This window comes from Chelmon rostratus, chromosome 6, assembly GCF_017976325.1.
Source record: "Chelmon rostratus isolate fCheRos1 chromosome 6, fCheRos1.pri, whole genome shotgun sequence".
NCBI lineage: Eukaryota > Metazoa > Chordata > Actinopteri > Chaetodontiformes > Chaetodontidae > Chelmon > Chelmon rostratus.
In genome coordinates this window covers 15183171-15203637 of record NC_055663.1, presented here as the reverse complement: position 1 = coordinate 15203637, position 20467 = coordinate 15183171, and the positions used below count along the sequence as shown (strand labels likewise).

The 20467-nt window shown below is 43.3% G+C and overlaps 2 protein-coding genes across 2 annotated transcripts in view; one reads left to right on the top strand and one right to left on the bottom strand.

The window, feature by feature from the left end:
* Positions 1-262: 262 nt before the first annotated feature.
* On the top strand, positions 263-11781 carry pgpep1l (pyroglutamyl-peptidase I like). The gene is made up of 6 exons (XM_041938651.1): positions 263-293; positions 370-422; positions 511-627; positions 1077-1303; positions 1376-1557; positions 11596-11781. The coding sequence occupies exons 1-5, from the start codon at positions 263-265 to the stop codon at positions 1554-1556; spliced, it is 609 nt and encodes a 202-aa protein (XP_041794585.1). The 3' UTR covers position 1557; positions 11596-11781.
* Positions 7318-20467, bottom strand: part of igf1ra (insulin-like growth factor 1a receptor) — a 72064-nt gene continuing 58914 nt past the window's right edge. The window contains exons 11-21 of the mRNA XM_041939594.1: positions 17885-18171; positions 17645-17787; positions 17161-17326; positions 16945-17047; positions 16640-16710; positions 16322-16551; positions 15238-15342; positions 14563-14722; positions 14185-14314; positions 12004-12138; positions 7318-8162 (exon numbers count right to left, since the gene is read on the bottom strand). Of these exons, the coding sequence (XP_041795528.1) occupies positions 7634-8162; positions 12004-12138; positions 14185-14314; positions 14563-14722; positions 15238-15342; positions 16322-16551; positions 16640-16710; positions 16945-17047; positions 17161-17326; positions 17645-17787; positions 17885-18171 (2059 nt within the window). The 3' untranslated portion in view covers positions 7318-7633. The remainder of the gene's footprint in view (positions 8163-12003; positions 12139-14184; positions 14315-14562; positions 14723-15237; positions 15343-16321; positions 16552-16639; positions 16711-16944; positions 17048-17160; positions 17327-17644; positions 17788-17884; positions 18172-20467) is intronic.

The following is a 20467-nucleotide window of genomic DNA, read 5'->3' as shown; positions in this document are numbered from 1 at the left end:
GAACGCTTTAGTTTAATTGCCAAGCTAGTTAAATGTGTAACTTGTAAGAGACCTGTAAAAGGTTAGATTGTGGAACTTACCGGCGGCACCTGAATGCATCACTTCCACGCTAGCTTCTAATCATTTATTTGCCGGGGAACAGCTCCCCCGAGCGGACAAAAGGGGAGTTGCGGGAGCTATAATAAACCTTTTTGTTTTTCAGTGTCCTGACATGAAGTGCGTAACAAACTGTCCTCCCTCACTGTGAAAACTTGACTGCGCCATGAATGGGAGCGAAACTGTGGTCGTTACAGGTAAATAAGTAAACGTCTGCTCATGAATACACCAACAAGTTCCGGTCATTTTTAAGTTTTTGATTTCGTTTTTAAGGCTTCGGACCTTACAGGCAGTTCTTAGTGAACCCCAGCTGGACGGCAGCCCAGGTAATGCTTGAAAAAACTGCCAGTCAGTGTTGAATGTCGTCTGAGAAATGAGAAAGACTTAAAATGTCAAATATTTCATTATTTAAAGGGGCTGAAGGTGGTCGGACTGGGAGAGCGGATTGATGTTTACATCAAGGAGGTCCCAGTGAGTTATGTGAAGACTCAGCAAATCATTGCTGACATTTGGCAAACTCTTCACCCAAAGGTAAAAACATAAAGTGAAGACCAGAAACTTTAAAAAAAAAAAAAAAAAAAACTTAAGTCCTTTTTAACCAGGTAATTGGGAGCGGATACCAAATAAAGTGTCAGTTATTTTGATTTTTTTAATGTTATTTCGTTTAACCTATTTCTTGTATTGATATGATGAATTGACATAAAGGTCATAAAGATCTAAATGCTGTTTTAAAGATCAGTCCACACAACCAGGAATAAATTAATGATTCCTTTGTTCATCAATTTTTCAACAACCTAAAACAAGTCTAATTTAAACATTATGTCCAAAAACACTGGAATCAAACCATAAATATCCTCCACCTTGATCTCGGTGTCCTAACTGGTAGCGGTAGAGTGTTGTTGAAATGCATAAATACACTGTGGTTGTGATATGACAAGGTAAATGCCTCACTCTAGCTTTGGTGTTTGTGTGTGTCTCAGTTTGCTGTACACCTGGGCCTGGCCAGAGGCTCCAGCGTCGTCATCGTGGAGCAGACGGGGAAGAACAGCGGATACAGAGACAGAGATGTGTGCGGTTTCTGTCCTGAGAGCCACTGCTGTCTGGAAGGAGGACCAGAGAAACTGGACTCGGTCATTAACATGAAGGCCGTCTCCAAAGAGTTCAGACGAGCAGGGATGGATGTCATTTATTCAAGAGACGCTGGCAGGTAGATGTCTGTTCCTGAGCTGCTTTCACAGACACTCAAGAATATGAGATGACACTTCCTCCTCCTCCTCAGGTACCTGTGTGATTTCGCGTATTACTGCTCCCTGTATCACGGTGGGAGGAGAGCGGCCCTCATACACATACCCTCATCTGGCAGCCTGAGCTCAGCAGTCAGACTGGTACCCCTGCTGCAGACCCTCATTCGGACCATGCTCGACCAGCTGGAAGACCCCTCAGCCAGCCAGTCACAGTGAGGTAGGTCCTCTAATGACAACACACAATCAGTATCACTGAATGATCCGGCCTCAGAGGGAATTAAATAGAACAGTCAAAGTTCTCATTCATTTATTTATTCAAAATTTCAGAAAAAAAAGAAAAATACAAGAAATTCTCAGATACACATTTGGAGACGGCATGTCAAAAATACTCCATCTCAGCTATAGGTGTGAAAAACTTTGAGGCCTCAGATACAGAGCTCGAAAAGAGACAGTCTAGTGAAGGTTTTTTTTTTTTTTTTTTTTGATTATTTCTTTCCCCAATCAGGTAATGAACACAGAGATTTTTTTTTGTGAAAGTATTATCATAAAATCATAGCAGTAGACCAAGGCCCCCTCAGAAGGTATAGGAATGCAAATCATAAAAACAGAGGCATGACAATGATAAACCTCAAACTTATTATTGCAGTTTGAATGCACTGACGCATCCTCCATAAACCTGAGGTTTGCATGAAGAACATTCTGTAGAATTGAAATGATAAAGATGACTAAGTTGCATGTTTTTTTTTTAGTTACTGTATATTTATGCTGAAAATCTGCAAAAAAAAGCAACTAGTGTGAAGCTGTAAACTTAGGCCTATCATCTTTTTCTATTCATGTTTACTCTTTACCATGACTACCCGTAATCTACGCAACATCCCTGTCCTATATATGTCCACGTGTTTGTTTAAATGCTGCAGTTATGACAGGTTTGTGATCTAATGGTAACTAGTAATTCAACAGTAATTCACCTCACAACAGGTCAATGTATTGTCTACTAATCCCAGAACTGAAAATATATCATTAATGTTTGCTTGCCATCATTACATACATCCAAACGGGAAAAAAAAAAGCACAGATATGTTGAGTAACTACACAAGCTGCTTGCTTGTCAGTGGTGATCTCTGTACCAATGTGATATTCAGCAGCAGTCAACCAAAAGATTGTTCACTCTTTGATTGGTATTCTCATAAATCATGCACAGATAAAATGCTTAAGAAGAACCTCGATCGAGCACCCAGATTTCACATTAGAGGCGACCCAGTGGCCTATTCATAATCCCATTTTCTTTCTCTTTTTATTGCTTTTGGGTTTAAACTTCAACAGGATTTTTTTTTTTCAAATGATTTTATGCCTCCAGCTCAGGAGCCCTTGCAGTGAGACAGTACTCTCCGAGAGGTTTCATGAGAAGCTTTGGGATGTAAAAGCCCCTTTGCACTCAACATTTCTGCTGATAATATGAGATCCACTGTGGCGACCGTTTGAACCAGCAGCATTCGTGTTAAGTAGCAGTGCAACAGGCCAGAGAAGGCGTGTTGGGTTTACTAGCAAATGATCACAAAGCCGGAAAATGCTCACGAAGAGGTTCACCTTGATGGTGGTGGAAACTGGCTATCGCTAGAGCTAGAGACAGGGGAGCTGATGGCGCTCGCATAAACACAAAGAGTTCACATGGAAAACGAACCCCATCCAGCGCTGACTTAAAAGAACGAATGAAACTGTCCACTCAGGACTGAAGGTAGAGACACGTAGGAGGTGGGGCTGCTGCCATCTCTCTAAATGTGCAGAAAGTGAACAAATGTCCTGCTGATCCGTATAACCAAATGTTTTTTTGTTTTTATTTCCTGGAGAGCTCGAATGACATCTGGATGTTTTGAATAAGCTGAAAGATGCGAAATGTTCTTGGAGGTCAATAAAACATCTTCCCTTTTTAAAAATGTTCCCCGTGATAACTGCGTAGACATCTATATAAATGCATTTTAGATGAGGAAAATGAAGGCTTCTGTTTTTTGAGGATTTGAGGTTGTGACTATGTGTCGGGAGTCAAGTGGAGATGGAATGTCTGATGTCGACGTTGTGCCCTGGCCTCTTGTCTTACGAAGCCATCCTGCACCTGCTGTAAACCTCGAAACGCTGTAATCTAGCAGGTCAAATCAAAGAGTAGGCTGACATAATTATCTAATAAATGTCCAACCATTTAAAGTGATTCTGCAGAGAACGAAACACGCTCCTTTTCTTTGTATTCTCAGAGAAACAGACTTACTTTCTGTGAAATCAATGGGCCAGATATCTGTGGGCTTAACTTGCAACACTTAAACCTCCACACAGATATTCCATCTCCTGTCCTATTCCGCTTTGTGAGGTTTCTCTAGATCCCTGTGGTGTTTTATCCAGATGATGAGGTTCCTATACAAACTGATGAGAAAGAGTGAGATGTCCTTGTTTTCCATACGCATACATATATTTTAAAAAGAGTGAGGTAGATATATACTTGAAGGGAAAAAAAAAAAGGTTTTTAAGTCCCCCAGGCATGACACCAAAGAAAATACATACAAAAAAAAATCCAACTTTATACTGAATCATGGGGCATTTATACAGTGATTTAAACTGATATCACAAAAGGAAAATAAAAAAATAAATAAATAACACTCCTACAGAAAAAAAACTTCAAAGAACGGGGAAAAAAAAAATCACCAGGCAACATTTCCAAAAGATGAGGAGAAATCCTTCAAAACACTTTTACCGTTTCAGTCTCCGTTTTAAGACCTTTTCCATTCATGACATTGAAATGTGTTCCCTTCCCTGGACTTTAACCCATCCTGTATTTGGTTTTCAGAAGCAGTGATTATGAAGACGAACAATAAGACCTGTACTCGCTTTGAAGAAGCAATATTAGCAGAAGTGACGTTGTATTGCGCTCGAGTGTTTTAATTACAAAAAAAATGTAAAAAAAGAAAAAAAAAAGGGGGGGGGGGGGGGGGGTCTGATTTTGAATGGTTGAGAGATGGTTGGCATAATTAAGGCAAACAAACAACCCAATTAGCCCTATTGAGTCAAGAAGAGGCAGGAAATGGATGGGTTAAAATACCAGATCTGGTATAAAGTAAATATCTCATACTGGAACTGATCCTGACTTCAAAAGGAGGCACGGGGGGGAGGGGGGAGACAGGTACAGTATGCTGTAGAGGTCAGTGAGGGGCCAGTGGGAAGGAGAGAGGGCACTACTGGACTCAACAAAGCATGAGGGGGGGAGACAAGTAGAGGACGATCATGAGAATGTGTGGAGAAAGCAAAGCCTTTACTTTGACCTGAGATTGAGTCGCACCTAGAGGGCAATGCTAGGCGCAGTGCTAGACAACAAGTACAAAAAGGGTGCAGAAAGTACACACTCACACATCGAGCTAAGGTGTCCATTCCAAATAATAATAATAATAATAATAATAATAATAATAATAATATAGACATCCACAAAACAAATACAGGAGGAAAGATTTCATAAAAATAAAAGGCAATGAGCAAAATATAGTGTTACAGAAAACCTTTTGGGGTAACAGAAAAAAATGGTTCTATATCTAAAATCTTTGTTTTTTTTCCTTTTTTTTTTAACAGAGTCTGAAGATATAAGAAACGGACTGTAGTGGAGACCATAAAATACCAAACCTGAAGGATTTCTTAATATATAACATCCAAAAGAGAAAAAGAATAAAATAGCAGCTTTTGTTCTGTACAGACATAGAGGCAAACATTTTGAACCATAAAAAGGTGTTTTTTCTAAAAAAGTGACAAAACCAATGATGTGTATAAAAACAGTCCTGCAGTCTAAAATACAACTGTAAGACCTTTATATGTGTTTGAAATGTCGAGAAACTAATGACTATTCCAAAAGAGACCTGCCGTGATTTAAAAGTTGTCTCCAGGCTACTAAAACCTGACCCAGCGCCTTCTCGTTTTCTGTCTCGGACTCGGTTGGTTTGTGTGTTTGGTGCCATTTCATTTGAACAGCAGTATCAGCGAACGACGCTCGCCTCCCACAAGAAACGCACACTTACAAAACTGTCGGATAAGGTTTGAATGAAAGCGGAGGCAGAGACGTATCCCTTGATTGTGAAGTTCAGTGATTTGCAGTGTGAGACTCATAGTACTTTGTTTGGATTTCTTTCTTTTTGAAAACAAAGACGAGACTGAGGCTGTGATTCAGAGCTGGCTGATTCCAGTCACACAAAGTTGGAGTTAAGCTTCGATCTGAATGGATTCTTGAGACACAGGGACAAAACAAATGATTATTTTCATTGTTAATCAATCTGCCCATTCTTTCTCTCAATCAACATACGTTGATTATATGAAAAGTCGAACATTGTGAAGAATGCCCAAGGTGATGTTGTAAAATTGCTTGTTGAAAACCCAACACATCCAGTTTATTATCACGTGAGACAAAAAAGCAGCAAATCTTCATGTGTGAGGAGCTCCAGCCAATGAAATTTGAACATTTTGGTTTCAAAAGAAGACATTAACTGATTACTAAATGAGCTGCAGATTTTCTGTAGGTTGACAAATCGTTTCAACTTCATTAAAAATAATGACATTTGAAAATAGGTCTTGTGAGAAACCCTGTTTGGATTTAAGTAAAGAGTCCTGTGTACAACCCCCGTTCCAAAAGAGTTGGGACGCTGTGTAAAACAAAAATAAACAGAAAGTCAATAAATTTAATGCTTGACCTTCTCAGCTTCATTGATTTTTGTAAATATCTGCTTATTCTGAATTAAATGCAGCGACATGTTTAAAATAGGTTGGGACAGGAGAAACAAAAGACTGGGAAAGTTGTGGAACGCTCCAAAAACACCTGTTTGGATCGTTCCACAGGTGAACAGGTTGATTGGTAACAGGTGATAGTAACATGATTACATGATTGGATACAGGATGGGCTCAGGAACACTTTGTAAACCTGTTGTCGGTAAACACAGTTCGTTTGCAAATGACTGTGTTCTGTTTTACAAAGCGTCAAGACTTTTATGGAATCAGGGTTGTACACAGTTGATCACAATTCCCAGAAAACGTATGCTTTACGCCACAAATATAGATTTTAACTTGGTAGATTTGATCTTGTCATCCTTTATTGCATCTGTTTAATAACTACTGGTTCTTCTTATTAAGAACCCAGTTGTTCATACAAATCTATGTACTGATATTGTGTCAGTTGATTTGAAAGAAACATTAACTATGAATGTGATTAATTTCCTGAATAACCTAACTCGGCCCTGCTTGTATACTGGCCTCTGAATGCAAATCACTTCTCAGAAATATAGTGTTGTGTCTCTCCTCCATGAGCCACAAGGCTTGCTAGATTTATTCCGCCCCCAGTGCAGACGCTGCATATTCTGAGAAAACCTTGACTGCAGGTGTGGATGCAGCCCATCTCAACAGAAACACTGTATTCTGTCCTCTTATAACCTCTCACACACACAGCTGCTCCAGGAGCTGTTGCTACTAAAGATAAGCATGAAGTCTAAATACCGCCAAACAATTTCAGTGTGACTTCCCAGACAGACTTATCTCTGAATCACAGCCTCAAACAAGAAGGGAGACCTGTATGAAACTGAAGAAAAAGCTTGAATTTGGCAATAGTTTGGCAGATACACAATAGGCCCTCCTCTTCCATCTCGACCCGCCTCTGACGGGATCTACACCCACAGACACACCGACGGGAAAATGAAACCACGATCTTAGTCCACGCTTTCTAATGGAGTCATCCTCACGTGACATGAGCCAGCCCGCTCATGCGAAGTCAGTCTGATGGAAAGTCATTTAGAAATGGAGCTATACCATATCATAGAGAGAATCACGTGTTTGTATAAATACACACTCAGATATCCACAACATCCTCTCTGAAATCATCAGGAAAAAAGTGCTCTTCTGTTGGATTTGCTGGCAGATATGCTAAAAAAAAAAAAAAAAAAAAAGATTTTCTTTAAGTTCATGTCTATATCTGTAAGTCAGGATACAAGCCTGTATTGTTGTCCTCCTCGAAGGACCGATGCAACAAAGACCGAAGTACAGGCTGCACAGGAAGGAGTTCCCCAGTGTCGAGTCTGCGCCACCAAACTCCAAATGCTTTAGCAGGTTTCTGTGCTATTTTTCAGTTTTTAGAGTTCATGTTTGACCTTAAAGGAGTGGAGAGGCCATCTACTGGCACACAGTAGAAAAAGTCGTTTCCTACCTCATCCATCCCTCCGTAAGAGATGGAGGAGAGGTTTGTGTTACCCTGTGTAAGAGGAGGAGGAGGAGGGGCTGGTCTGATATCAGCAGGCCGACGACTGGGGCAGTGGTAACGCCCGTTCGTTCTTTCTGCCCCCGTTCATGTGTGCATAGGGTTGCATCTCGTCAAAGTTGGGCCGCAACACCACCACGGGCCCGTTGGCCGAAACATGTCCTGAGTGCTTGTCCAAGGCCTGGCCTGGAGACGCCAAGGCTGAGGCGACCGGGCCCGGGGAGGAGGGAGACACAGGTCCCAGTAATGGAGTACTCGGGCCTTGCATGGGGGATAACTGCTGGGTAGAGGGAGGCGGCGTCCCTCCTGTACAGCCCGACAAGGGGGCGGCGGCAGCTGCAGACGGCTGCCTGGTGGATGCAGGGTCCAGTGGAATGTTCTCCATGTTTTCTACCTCCATGTCCAGCTCCTCGGTGTCTGGCGGCTTGTTCTCCTCGCTGTAGAAGAAGCTCATTTCCCTGAAGGGAGGATCCAGTTCATCTTTGATGCTGCTGATGATCTCCAGGAAGGACGGACGCATCTTGGGGTTATACTGCCAGCACATCCTCATCAGCTCAAACCTGGAAGTGACGTACAAAACATGAAGGATTTAGTAACGTATAGTAGATTCTAATACAGCACTCACATACATTTTGTGCTATGAGCTTTAGGAAGTTTGCAGTAAAACGACCACCAATTCTAATTCATTTGAATAACTTCGTCTGCTGGAGCCTTATATGAGCTTTGGCCGAAGCAAACAAAAACTGTGGATTTTGTCCCAATCTCAGAGTGTAACTGTAGTGAGAGGAGAATCCCTCACAGCCAGTGCCAACATGTAGAACGATTATAGCAGCCAACAACTCTTTCAGTTTGCACATGAGCCTGCGAGCTCTGTGCTACATCAGACTGGAAAAAGAAGTGGAAAAGACTTCTTGTTTCTCACCAGCAGGTGGCAGGAGACACTGAAGTTTAAGCCCACTTCAACACTGGCATTAGAACTCAGTTCACTGCATTGAGCTGTAGCTCTGCTAGATTACTGCTGTCAACTACAGTACAAGTTTGACAGATGATCTGATTCATTTTCCTGTTGTTTTTTTAATCCATTCTGTGCCTTATAATAGTATAATGAAAACAAGATGTATAAAACTCAAATAACAACAGAATGCAGTCATTTGCAAACAAACTGTTTTTACAAAGTGTACTAACGTCCTTTATACAATCATGTGTTCACAAAGTGGTGAACCTCGCTCCATCCTCGCTTGTGAACGACGGAGCCTTTCCAGGATGCTCCTTTCATACCCAATCATGATGCTATCACCTGTTACCAATCAACCTGTTTACCTGTGGAATGATCCAAACAGGTGTTTTTGGAGCGTTCCACAACTTTCCCAACTTGTTTGAAACGTGTTGCTGCATCAAATTCAGAATAAGCAGATATTTACAAAAATCAATGAAGCTGATGAGATCAGACGTTAAATATAGCATATGTTAAAATTTTTAGCAAATGACCCATTCTGGTTTATTTAGCTTTTACACAGCATCCCAACATGTTTGGAATTGAGGTTGAAAAAAGCGACGTGTGAAATCATTCAGGTTTGTTGTTGACAGATAATTAAACTGTTCAGTGAAATGCTACATTAACTACAGCTCACTGAAACAGAAGCTACAGCAAGACTTTTAATTACACGAATCAAGTCAATTCAAGAGCTGTTTTTAACAGCAGTTCAAAGGAGACGTTTTAGAATTTGATGTTTTATTTATTGCTACATTACAGCGAGATCAGTAATGTAGCATGTAGTCAGCAGCACAGTAAATCATACTGTACGTAAGGTTACTGTGCCAGGCCAGCAGCCGAGCTTTGGGAATGTCAAAACAACATCATAAAAGGGAGAATTATTACAGTTTTGTGTGGCGCTGCACCACACACCACAACTTCAATTATACACAAACAAGCTAAGAATACTCTCTAAGGCCCGCTGACATAAACACCTCAGTCATCTCTCCTCCACACTTGCTGTTCCCTCTCTCTTGTTTTCGTTCTCTCCCTCTCTCCCAGTGGTCTCTTTGCAGTCTACACCAGCCTCTGCAGCTGGGTGCCAGCTCCTCTCTGCACAGAGGAATTATGGGTAGAGCTTTCCTAAGCACGCGGCTCGCTTCATGCTCTGAAGCAGCAGGGGGGCGGCTCTGGCTTGTTTTTCAGCAGCGCAGTGAGTGTCTTAAAGTTGCCGTTCAGATGTCCAAACCCAGGCAGCGAGGACCTCCCATGAAAAGAGGCGCGATGGTTGGAGCCGGGCTCCGGGGCAACCTGTCTGCTGAAAAACTCTTGCCCCACCATCTGTTGCCGCGCACGAGGCTCGTTGATGCACATTTAGAAAACAAACACTGCAGTAAATCCTGACTTCTTGTCAGCGTCCTGCCAATCATGGCACACATGGACACATGCTATTGCCATTAAGCTAAATTGACTTATATTTGAGCTGTCAGCGCTGACGTTAGCAACATGCCTCGTTCTGCAGCTGGCATGAAAAGAGCTCCTCAAGGTCAAACAACAACTTCTGGCTCACTTTTTGTTTGTGTGTTGCCACCATCAATTTTTTTATTTTCACAGCAAACTTTTTCCTTTTTTTATGTGCCTGTTAATGCACATCTGAACATTTAAATCCATTTTAACAAACCAAACGCGCTGCATAAATAAAGCTTAACTGACCGAGCTTTACCTTTGGATGACAAAGCCGCGGATAGCCTCCTCAGTTCTGTGCTCTCTGATACTTGTTCTGTTTTTGTTCCGTTTAGCTTGATTATCTTTGCTTAGCTGTGCGCCTGTATCTGTATCGTCTCACGCAGTGTAGCGAGAGCTCATGTCAAATCCCTTGTATGTGTCAACATACTTGGCCTATCTTATTCTGAACTTTTGTGTCACATCAATAAACTGAGTTACAAATTGAGTGTTACAAGCTGGTGCGATGGTGTTAAAATGGTGCTTTCGAAATGAAATTTGGAGGCAGTCAGGCTTTTATTTAAAAAAAAAAAAAAAAAAAAAACTAAAATCATGCACTTGTCTAGATGCAGCCAAAATGTCACCAGATTAAGAGATGGACGAAAAGACCCTGAGACACTCAGATAAAATAGGAAACGTACGACGTACGGCCAAGTGTGAGTGCAGAGCAGTCTCCAAACATCTATGCTAAATGTTTAATAAACCTGAGCAGGGATCTCTTGCAACACGACTATGAAACTTCACACATGCAACGTCCCCGGCGTGATGAAACCTTGATGTATAACAGCGCTGTAAGTGATACAGCACACTCGGCAGTAAATCGTGATGTTTAATATCAGAGTCTGCCTTTCATTTTCGCCCAGCCCCTGCGAGAGAGAGAGGGAGATAATGCACTTTTGTCTATAAGAAACTTGAGACAGAAACATGGGAAATCCAATCAGTGACCCACAGCTACCTGACCATGAGAAAGACAGTACAAGGCGTTCAAAGCTCTCCAAATATGACTCATCCCTCTGTCTTTTATCCTTCCTCTTCCTCCTTTCGTATCTTTCTATTCAGTCTTTGTATGGATGTCTGGCTTCACTACGCTTTAGCAGTCTTCTGGAAATCTCCATTAAGTCACAACAGCAGAGGGGACCAGCGGCCTGACTTCCCCGTGTGTTGCTCACAGACCGGGAGGCTACCCCCACCACCACCACCTCTGTAACACAATCCACACACTCCTGTAATCAGGACAAAACAGTCAGGCTGCCATAGAAACCAGAGGTCTGTGTCTGCACAACACTTGGCCCTCTTTTTTTTTCTGCTCGCACTCTCTTTCTAAGGTGAGGTCAGCCATGGAGAGTGGGAGGGGAGAGAGCAGAATGCCTTCTTATTGAGGTCAGGGAGGGAAAGGAGAAATGCATATATGCAGCTCCGCACACTGACGAGCAGGCCGTCCTGTGTTTTCTCTTCTCATTCACTAATGAATTATAAATGAATGAAGGAATCTTGTCTCTCCCTTTGCTGACGGACAGACACCACTGCCCTCCTCACACCCGTTCCCGGCGGCAGGAATGAGGGGCATCTTTCACACACGGGTCGTGGCATCCCTTCTATGGGCCGAGGCTGACGGGTGAGGAGGCTTCTCGCTGCCAGCTGACCACTGGGGCCGTGTCGTCAACGGGCCACATTTAACCTGTGACGCTAATGTCAGGCCTCATCTTGGCTGTACCTTAGCATACACATCACATGATATCCTACACACTTAGAACCACAACTTAAAATAGACGGCGGGCAAACTATTAACGGGACGGAAGGCGTGCGAGGCTGTGGCAGTGGAGGATAAAACAATACATCCTTCAAGGGTGTTGTAACATAAACCTGGGAGGTCTGGAATGGGAGATATTGCACCATTACTGATCACAGATACGAGGGAGACTCACAGCATGTCAGGGCAGTTGTCAGGTTTGTCCAAGAGTCCTCCCTCCATGACAAAGCGCAGCACTTGTTCGTTGGACATGCCCTGGTAAGGCTGTTCTGCTAGGGTGGCGATCTCCCACAGCACGACACCAAATGACCTGCGGTAGGAAATGAAACAACAATTTTAGAAAATATATTTACATTTTCCCCATTGAGTCCACTGTGCACAGCAGTTTGTTTTTTACTTCTAAATAAATCTTACATTTAAAAAGGACCAAACTAGTGTTTTTGTTTAGTCTATTCCAACATATTTACGGCACAAAACAGGATTATTGACAGGTGCTCTTTAATTTAATTGATTCATTTCATTCATCCATTTATTTATTTTGTACCTCATGAGGATCTGAGGACAAAAACATCATTAATGAAGTGAGTAGAAGTAGTCGTTTGTGTGCAACTACTGTCTTCATGTTTACTCTCATCACAAATCATATGCAGTAAACCTTCCAATAACATTAATCTTATCTCAAAGCATTCTGTAGTATTTTTCACTTCTGTATTGTGTTTTTTCCACCTCTCAGGCATCCAGTATGTTTTTTTTCCACTAAAACTCTGCTTACATGTTTAAACTCCATTACAGTGAATCTAATGTATGCATTTATTCACTGTACATAATATAAAACTTACAGTATTCTCAATTTTTGTGAAATTGACATCAGTCATCATTAAAATGTATGTCAAATGTTCAGCTTGTTGTAGATTTCTGACCCAAAGTGGCCAAAACAACTGATTAATTCTGCTTTAAATACTGCAACTTTACATTATCTAGAGTAGAAGTAACAAGGTAACGTTTTCTATGAAGGTTCACATGCATTTCAGCAGCATATTGTGTCTTTATTAGTCATTGTAAAGCACTTACTAATGCTTTATTCTGAATGACCATATTCTACAACGACCCTGTAATGCTGAAGAGTTTCCCCTCAATAACGTCCTAATTACTGCTTATTGATAGTAAGAAAGGAAGTTCTTTTACATGAATTATGATCTTTATAACCTAGCCATTAATAACCCTAACCCTTAACATTCAGAATAAAGCATAAATAAGTAAAACTTGATGGTCAGAGCAAGAGTAACCTGACAACCTTGTTGACATTGTGTTAAACCTAAAACCTGGCAGCCTACGTATTATGAAAACGGTCAGCTGTGTATCAGAGTACCAGCTATTTCATTACTGCAGGACAAGCCTCAGTATAGTAAACATCACCTCAGTTTAACCTCAAGCTAGATTACTATGAAACTATTCATGAGCAAAATTCTTAACTTGACTAACAAAGACCATAATATTTGTTCACTCTTGCTAGTCATATTTTCACCACTGGCACAAGTTCTGAGAGTAAACTCCGCCGCCTTGTTACACCGCTGCACAGAACTGGCTCAAACAGCCCTGTGCTGACAGACAAAGCCACATTCAGACAGCTATTCTTGATCAACAAAATACGAGTCACCTACTTGTGGAGCCCAGAGCGGGTTCGCCTTCCACTAAAGTTCATCTGCACAACATCAAAGAGGAAGATGTAGTACGCAAATGTGGAGGTGGGTTTGTGCTGGCACTGCAACCTATCATTTGGAAACATCTGGAGCAGTTTAAGCCCACTCTTAGGGACTGACCCGTGGGACATTTTGAGTTGGGAAACAAAAACTTGCAAGGCAGCTAGTAAACACTTGTATTTCTCTCTACAGCAGTATCGCTCCAGATAGAAAAATGCGGCAGAACTGGTGAGCTGAGATTTCACCGCAAGCTGGCATAAAAAGACGAGCCCGTAAGAAAAAAAAAATTATCTTGTTCTGGACTCTTCTGTCATGGAGAGAATGGAATTTCCAGAGGGCCAGCTGGAAACCAGAAGATTTTTGATGGTTTTGGAAGGACTGGCTGTCATAGCATACATAGAGAGGATGGAGGGCAGGAAATGCATGTTCACACTGTAAAGTACAGAATGTTTTAAGAATGTAGTCAGAGTAGTGATCTGTGTGTTTTTATAGTTTTGACTCGACATCATGAACTGTTTTAGTGTATCCACACGCACAAAGACACACAATATGTAGACATTTCTGGAATACTTTGCGAGCCCTCCAGATTAGGGAAGGTTTGCACATGTATAATGCAGGGTTGTGAGCGTGTGTAACAGACTGATGTGTTCTCATACCAGACATCAGACATTGTAGTGAACACGCCATCTTTCAGCGACTCTGGAGACATCCAGCGGACAGGCAGCAGGCCCTTCCCTCCTTTTCGATAGTAATCCGTCTCATAAATATCTCTGGTCATGCCAAAATCTGTAAAGAAAAATGAAAACAGAGGTCGGGGAAGCCGCAAAACATCGCTCACTCTGTGTGGGAGAGGAAGCTCCTGAGAGCTCATCCGTTCCCTCGCCTCCTCCCTCCCTCCCTCTGTCCATCTACATTAAGACACCACTGCCTCAGGCACTCGCTGAAATCCAAACACTTGTTTTTCGTGGCCGGCAGAGAGGGCTCAGCATTGAGCAACCGATGGAGGCTGGTGGCATCGCATTAACTTGACTTACCTCCAATCTTCACAGTGAAGTCCTCAGCTACCATGCAGTTCCTGGCAGCCAGATCTCTGTGGACAAATTTGTTGGCATTTAGGTATGACATGCCATCGGCGATTTCCCCTGCCATCTGGATCATCTTTTTGAGGGGGGGCAGGACCTGGCTGGTGGAGTTCTGCGGCAGAGGGAGACGGGATGAGGTGAGAGGGTGTGGAGCACGAAAAAAAACACTGTTCAGTCAGTCAGGTTACAGGTCGGCACTACAAAGTGAGGGATGGGCACTGTGTGTGGAAATGTGTGTGCGAGAAAGACAGAAAAAAGGGGGACAGGGTGTGTAAGTGTTCACAGGTTAGCATGTATGTTTATGACATTCACACAATCACCTGTTTCTGTAAGAGAGAGGCAGAATCTGTTATATAGCTGAAGTGTGTATGTGTGTGTGAGTGGATGTGTATTACTCATGTTGTGGGGAGATAAATCTGCTTAATGTGAATCATTCAATGTTAGGGTGAAGGTTCAGGGTAAGGTCAGGGTTAGGCAAATAGTGGTTAGGGTTAGTCTCCAAGAAATTAATGTAAGACTATGTAGTGTCCCCGAGAAGTGATGGAAACATGACTCTGTGTGTGTGTGTGTGTGTGTGTGTGTGTGTGTGTGTGTGTGTGTGTGTGTGTGTCAAGAAAAGCTTCTTACTTCTTTGCGCAGAGAGCGCAGGTGGCTCTTCAGATCTCCACGAGTCATTAGCTCCATAATCACCAAGGTTGGCTGTCCCTGGGAGACCACGCCCAGCAGCCGCACCTACACCAATCAGAATGCAGCAGTGGTCAAGAGGGACGAGTCAAAAGACGAGTCCCAAATCCAAACTACATATTAAATCTAAGATGGTTTTTAATGTGTAGTGTGTTCGTGCATGAAAAGTGACAAACTCAAAACAGTCAGCAAGCGAACTAAAAACCCTTCATTTTTGAGTGTGCTGTTGATAGACATAATTCTCCCACAATGCAATGCACAAAGGAAATGTAGAAGATGCTCACAGCTGGAGAAAAAATCAAGCTAACAACAGATGTTGGTGAAACAGCTCCAGGAACAGATCAGACAACAAAAAATAAGTATTACATGTTTGGAGAAACATTTGACTTTTTCTCTGTGAGGCTGCGCAAAGTCACAGTTTGATTGATGTCCGCTGGTGTAAAACTATATTGATTTCTTGTACATCATCTGCAAAAACAGCAAAGTATATAGTATAATGTATAAAATTAGTGGGTAGGCAGCTGTTCATATTTCACATCTTATATTCATACTAGAAAAACAGTTCTTCTTTAATTTGCTTTGAAGACTGTAAAAAAAAAATTCTTTAAATTATTCAAATGGAATTTAATAGTGTTCAGCTTTTTAGCAACCAGACTTGATAAAAAGGGCGTAACAGCGGCTTTCCAAAAGGAAAAGCTTTAACACATCTGTGCAACGTAGTTAATGAGGCTGTGATCGCGCTGATGAGAGAATATACACAATCTCCAAGAGGCTGAATCCTGCCTCGGGCTGGAGCTGCCTGAGTGAAGACACTCACACTGTACTCGCAGCCTCTGACCTGCTCACACCTGTCTCTCTGCATCTATGCAGATTAATCAGAATAAAACGATAATCCAGAGCACTGTCTTTGCACTTCACGATGTTTTGGTTTATTTTTAGCCATACTGTGATGATTTATCTGCATTTGTTTCAGGCTTTTCTCACTCAGGTGCCTGATGGTAACCATTTCCTGCCGCGTCCCTCTTACCACATGGTGACAGTTGAACTCCTTCATGACAGAGGCTTCGTTCAAAAACTCGATGCGCTCCCTCATGCTGGCCGACTCGTTGACCGTCTTGATGGCCACTCGTGTCTCAGGTTCGTCCTTGACCACTCCCTTGGCGATGCCTTCGTACACCATGCCGAACGAGCCCTGGCCCAGCTCCCTGTGCATGGTGATCTTCTCCCTGGCCACCTCCCACTCGTCTGGGACGTACACTGGCACGACACGATGGACAGCAGGTCAACACCACGCGCACACACCAGAATAGGACCGAAATATTGAGAGGATACTCAAAGTTCTTACTCTCTGCAGCACTGAAGTACTCTGGGTTGACGGACGCATAAAGGACTCCGTTCCCCAATCTGTCGCTATTCCTGCCGACAGAAAGGCACCGGAGTTAGTCAGCAGGTAGCTCTGACTGTGGAGGGCATGCGTAATTCTCTACAGGAAGTCTACTCTTTATCACAGGGGAATGTTAATGAAAACAACACCTATTAACTCTAATTAACATTACACCGGTCATTAAGTTTCATGAGCATAGCGAGGTAGAACAACATTATCAAGAGACTGTCTGATAATGTGGAAAACATGTTCATAAAGACACTTGCCTCTTTTTGTTCACAAAGAAGAGAATGGTGGTGAGGCTGGCAATGAAGACTGTGACGATGATGGGAATGATGATGACCAAGTAGAACGTAACACCATCGTCTCCTGTCAGACGGAGCAGAAAAATGAAAGTTATCAGGACGGACTCAAGATCTCATTTCTTATTTACTTTAAATAAGTCACGAGAACAAAGCATTTATTCAGACGTGTTGCATTACGTTTGGGTGGAGGCACGTAGAAGGACACGCTCTCCGTCCAGGAGCCGTTCCCGGCTAGTGAAGTGGCACGCACACGAGCAGAGTAATTCCCTGAGCCCAGGTTGGTCAGCCGAGCGCCTCTGTGCTCGCGGTAGTGCTGCCGCGACACACACTCGTGTTTCTCAGGCTGAAAGGGAACAAACACTCTGTGGTTACTGTTTGAGAGACAGTTACTGTCAGGTCAGGGTCAGGCATGGAGTGTAAAACTGCGTCACTGTGTTCACCTTAATCTGAGATTAAAATGTGTACATGCGAGCAGTTTGTGACATTTTAGCTAGTTTGGAGGCCAATCGCGGGCCAATAAACAGCGTACACATGTGCACGGTGGAAACATGAAGCCTCCAGTGCACTGAGAGAATTTTAATAACTTTAACAGCTTGATTGAGCTTTTTTGTGGAAAAGCTAATTGAGACACAAATTCACAAACATGTCTGACGGATCTCACCTCAGTCCCCAGACGGAACTTGATCTCGTACATCAGGATGAGGCCGTTGGGCATGATTGGCTCTGGCCAGTGCAGCACCACACAACCCTCAACCTTGTCACTCCTCTCGTAGACCACCTTCCCAGGGATGTCATCTGCTCTGACTGGGAAACGCACACACACAACGTTATTACAGGACTCTGTCTACAAAGTTGTATAAGAGAAGCACTGCGCCACATCATATCCAGGTCAGTTTCTTACCTGCAGGTTTGGTCCTGGAGAAGACGAAGGCTCCAGCACTGCAGCGCCCCACCTCCTCGTTGCAGGCATGGAGGTCGATGCGGTAGACGGTGAAGGGCCGCAGGTTGGGGATCTCTAAATTTTCTGCTGTGCTCTTGTCCTCTGAGAAAGGGTACTCCTTGATAGGAGGAATGCCATCTGTGCTGTTATCCCCGGGGCCAAGGGTGGTGTTCCCCCTACCAACGCCCTCATGAAACCTTGTGTTATTCGCCACACCAAAAACATCTCTGCGTCGACGATCCGGAGGTCTGAAATGCAGAGGGGCAAACAGATGCAATCAGAAAGCTGATTAAACTATAGCGAGAGCTTTATGATGATAAAAGACACAAAAAGATATCAAGTATGTCCTGGAAATCCTATTGTACCAAATAATTGTAGGTTTATAACTCCCAAAAGTATTTTACACAAAGCTGAAGCATCTCACTGAACCGGGTGGAGTGGATGTGTGTTTTGCATCTCTGTGTGTGAGAGAGTGGGTGTGTGTTTGTGTGTTTCATGTGTCCAGATGCTGCAAACTACTCCCAGTGGAGCTGTGTGGAAGGATGAGGTCAGACAGATCACAGCGAGGTGGACAGACAGACAGAAAAAGACAGACACATAGAGACATTTTTCCACAGTTAAAAAACTTTCTGTCCACCATATCCCAGTCAACACAAAGAGCCCAAAAGAAAGCTGAAAAATAAGCCAGAGAGAACATACGGCTTATAGCTTTATGACACCAACATTATGAACTAAACTGTTCGACCATAATGACCAATTTTCAGCAGCCAAACTGAGGGCACTGCGGTGAACGGACACGTGGTCTCGCAGCGCAGATGATAAGCTGCGGCGCCGCCTGGAGCTGGACATCGTCATTATTGAGGGCGAGCAGGCGTTGACAGCTGTGACTGCAGCGGCGGCAGAGGCACAGCAGACGCCACAGGGCACTGTGCCTTCACTGTTACCTGTGAAACCCGCAGGACGGTCGGCCGAGTGGGACGGACAAAGACGCGAGTCCTGAGCTCTGACTGAGTTGGACAATGAAAGCTGGATTGACAGCAGGTGACGACAGGTGATATACAGTATATGGAGAATATTAGAGCTCTTGCAAGGTGATAAATGTCTAGTGGTTGTTTGGAAATATAATGAGGAGAGCAAACAACAGGTGGCTGGGTTTTTTATTACAGCATATGAACCAGCTCATGATTCAGACTGTAAACAGGGAACTAAGGCTGCAACTGATCAGCTGATTTTGTCCTCAATAATTTGTCCTCAAGATAAATCGATTTTCAAAAAAGCCACCGAACGATTGACTAATTGTTCCGGCTCTTTCAGGAGGCATGAAATGCTGAACCGAGAGCCCTAACTGAGCAGACCTACAGTCGCGCATCTGTTGTGTCTGAGCGGACATACACCTACAGGAGGAGTGAACAGAAACAGACAGATCCGTGGGAAAGACCAGTCGCACTGACATGTCAACATTCCTCGCTGACAGTTATAACTGGTGCGGTGCAATCTGAAGTCCAGCGCTCAAAAACTGCTTCTATTACTACTGACAGTACGTTGAAAATATCTAAAAACTGACGGGAGAGTAAAGTGTGAAGACACAGATGTGGGAGAAGAGTAACTCTCCAGCTATCCTGGATTAAAGGACCCACTGAGAGGCCGGATGAAAGAAAACTCGACGTATCTAATTTCTGTATGTGCGAAACAAGTGTTAAGGGTTAAGCGGGGCATTTCTAACACTGTCAGAAGGCTCATCAGCTGACTGAAGCATGACCTTATAACAAGTGAGTAACTACAGCTAGTGTCCTGACCTCGCCGGCTAAAAAAAGATCTACCTTTTACGCAATGGAATCCAGAGAGGAAAGCCGTGACTACCCATTCAGTCTGCGGCGAGTAGGAACCATTATTAGCGCTTGGCCTTAAGTGCAGCAACACGTACTGCAGGCTCAAGGAGAAGAGCGAAAGATCTCTGGATCTGAAGGAAGAAGAGGTATGTACTCATCAGGAGTTTCAACAGCAGGTGACTACAGTAAATACACGCTCCAGTCAGCTGATAACAGGTTTTGGATCAGACCTAAACAGACGCTGCCTGGCAGCCTTCCTCTTTTTGTGCAGCCACCCTCCTCTCCTCCACTAAATCAGTCTGCCTTCTCTGCTTTGTTTGTCTTCTAGCGCTGATGGGGCTCTTCCCTCATTCATTTAAATTCCAGATGGATTCACTGTACATTTCCTGGCAGCTGTCTCGCTCCAGAAAAAACAAAAAAAAACAGAAAAAGAAAGAGAGAAGAAGAAAAAAAACGAGTCCCGCACAAAGAGAGCGTGCAAGGAGAGGAGGAGAGTGGAGTGCTGAGTGGAGGGGGACAGAATGGAAAACATTTCCTCTTCTTTCTGTTTCTGTTTTCACCCGCCCTCTTTCCCCTCACCCTGGGTCTAAACCCTGAACTTTTGAAAAAACCTCCCCGGTTTTTGAGGCCTTTGCCTGGAGTGGTTTGTAATAATGCTGGCTCTGTTACAGTGGAGAGTCTGTGCATACACAGGCTGAGCCCTTCGCTGCGGGCC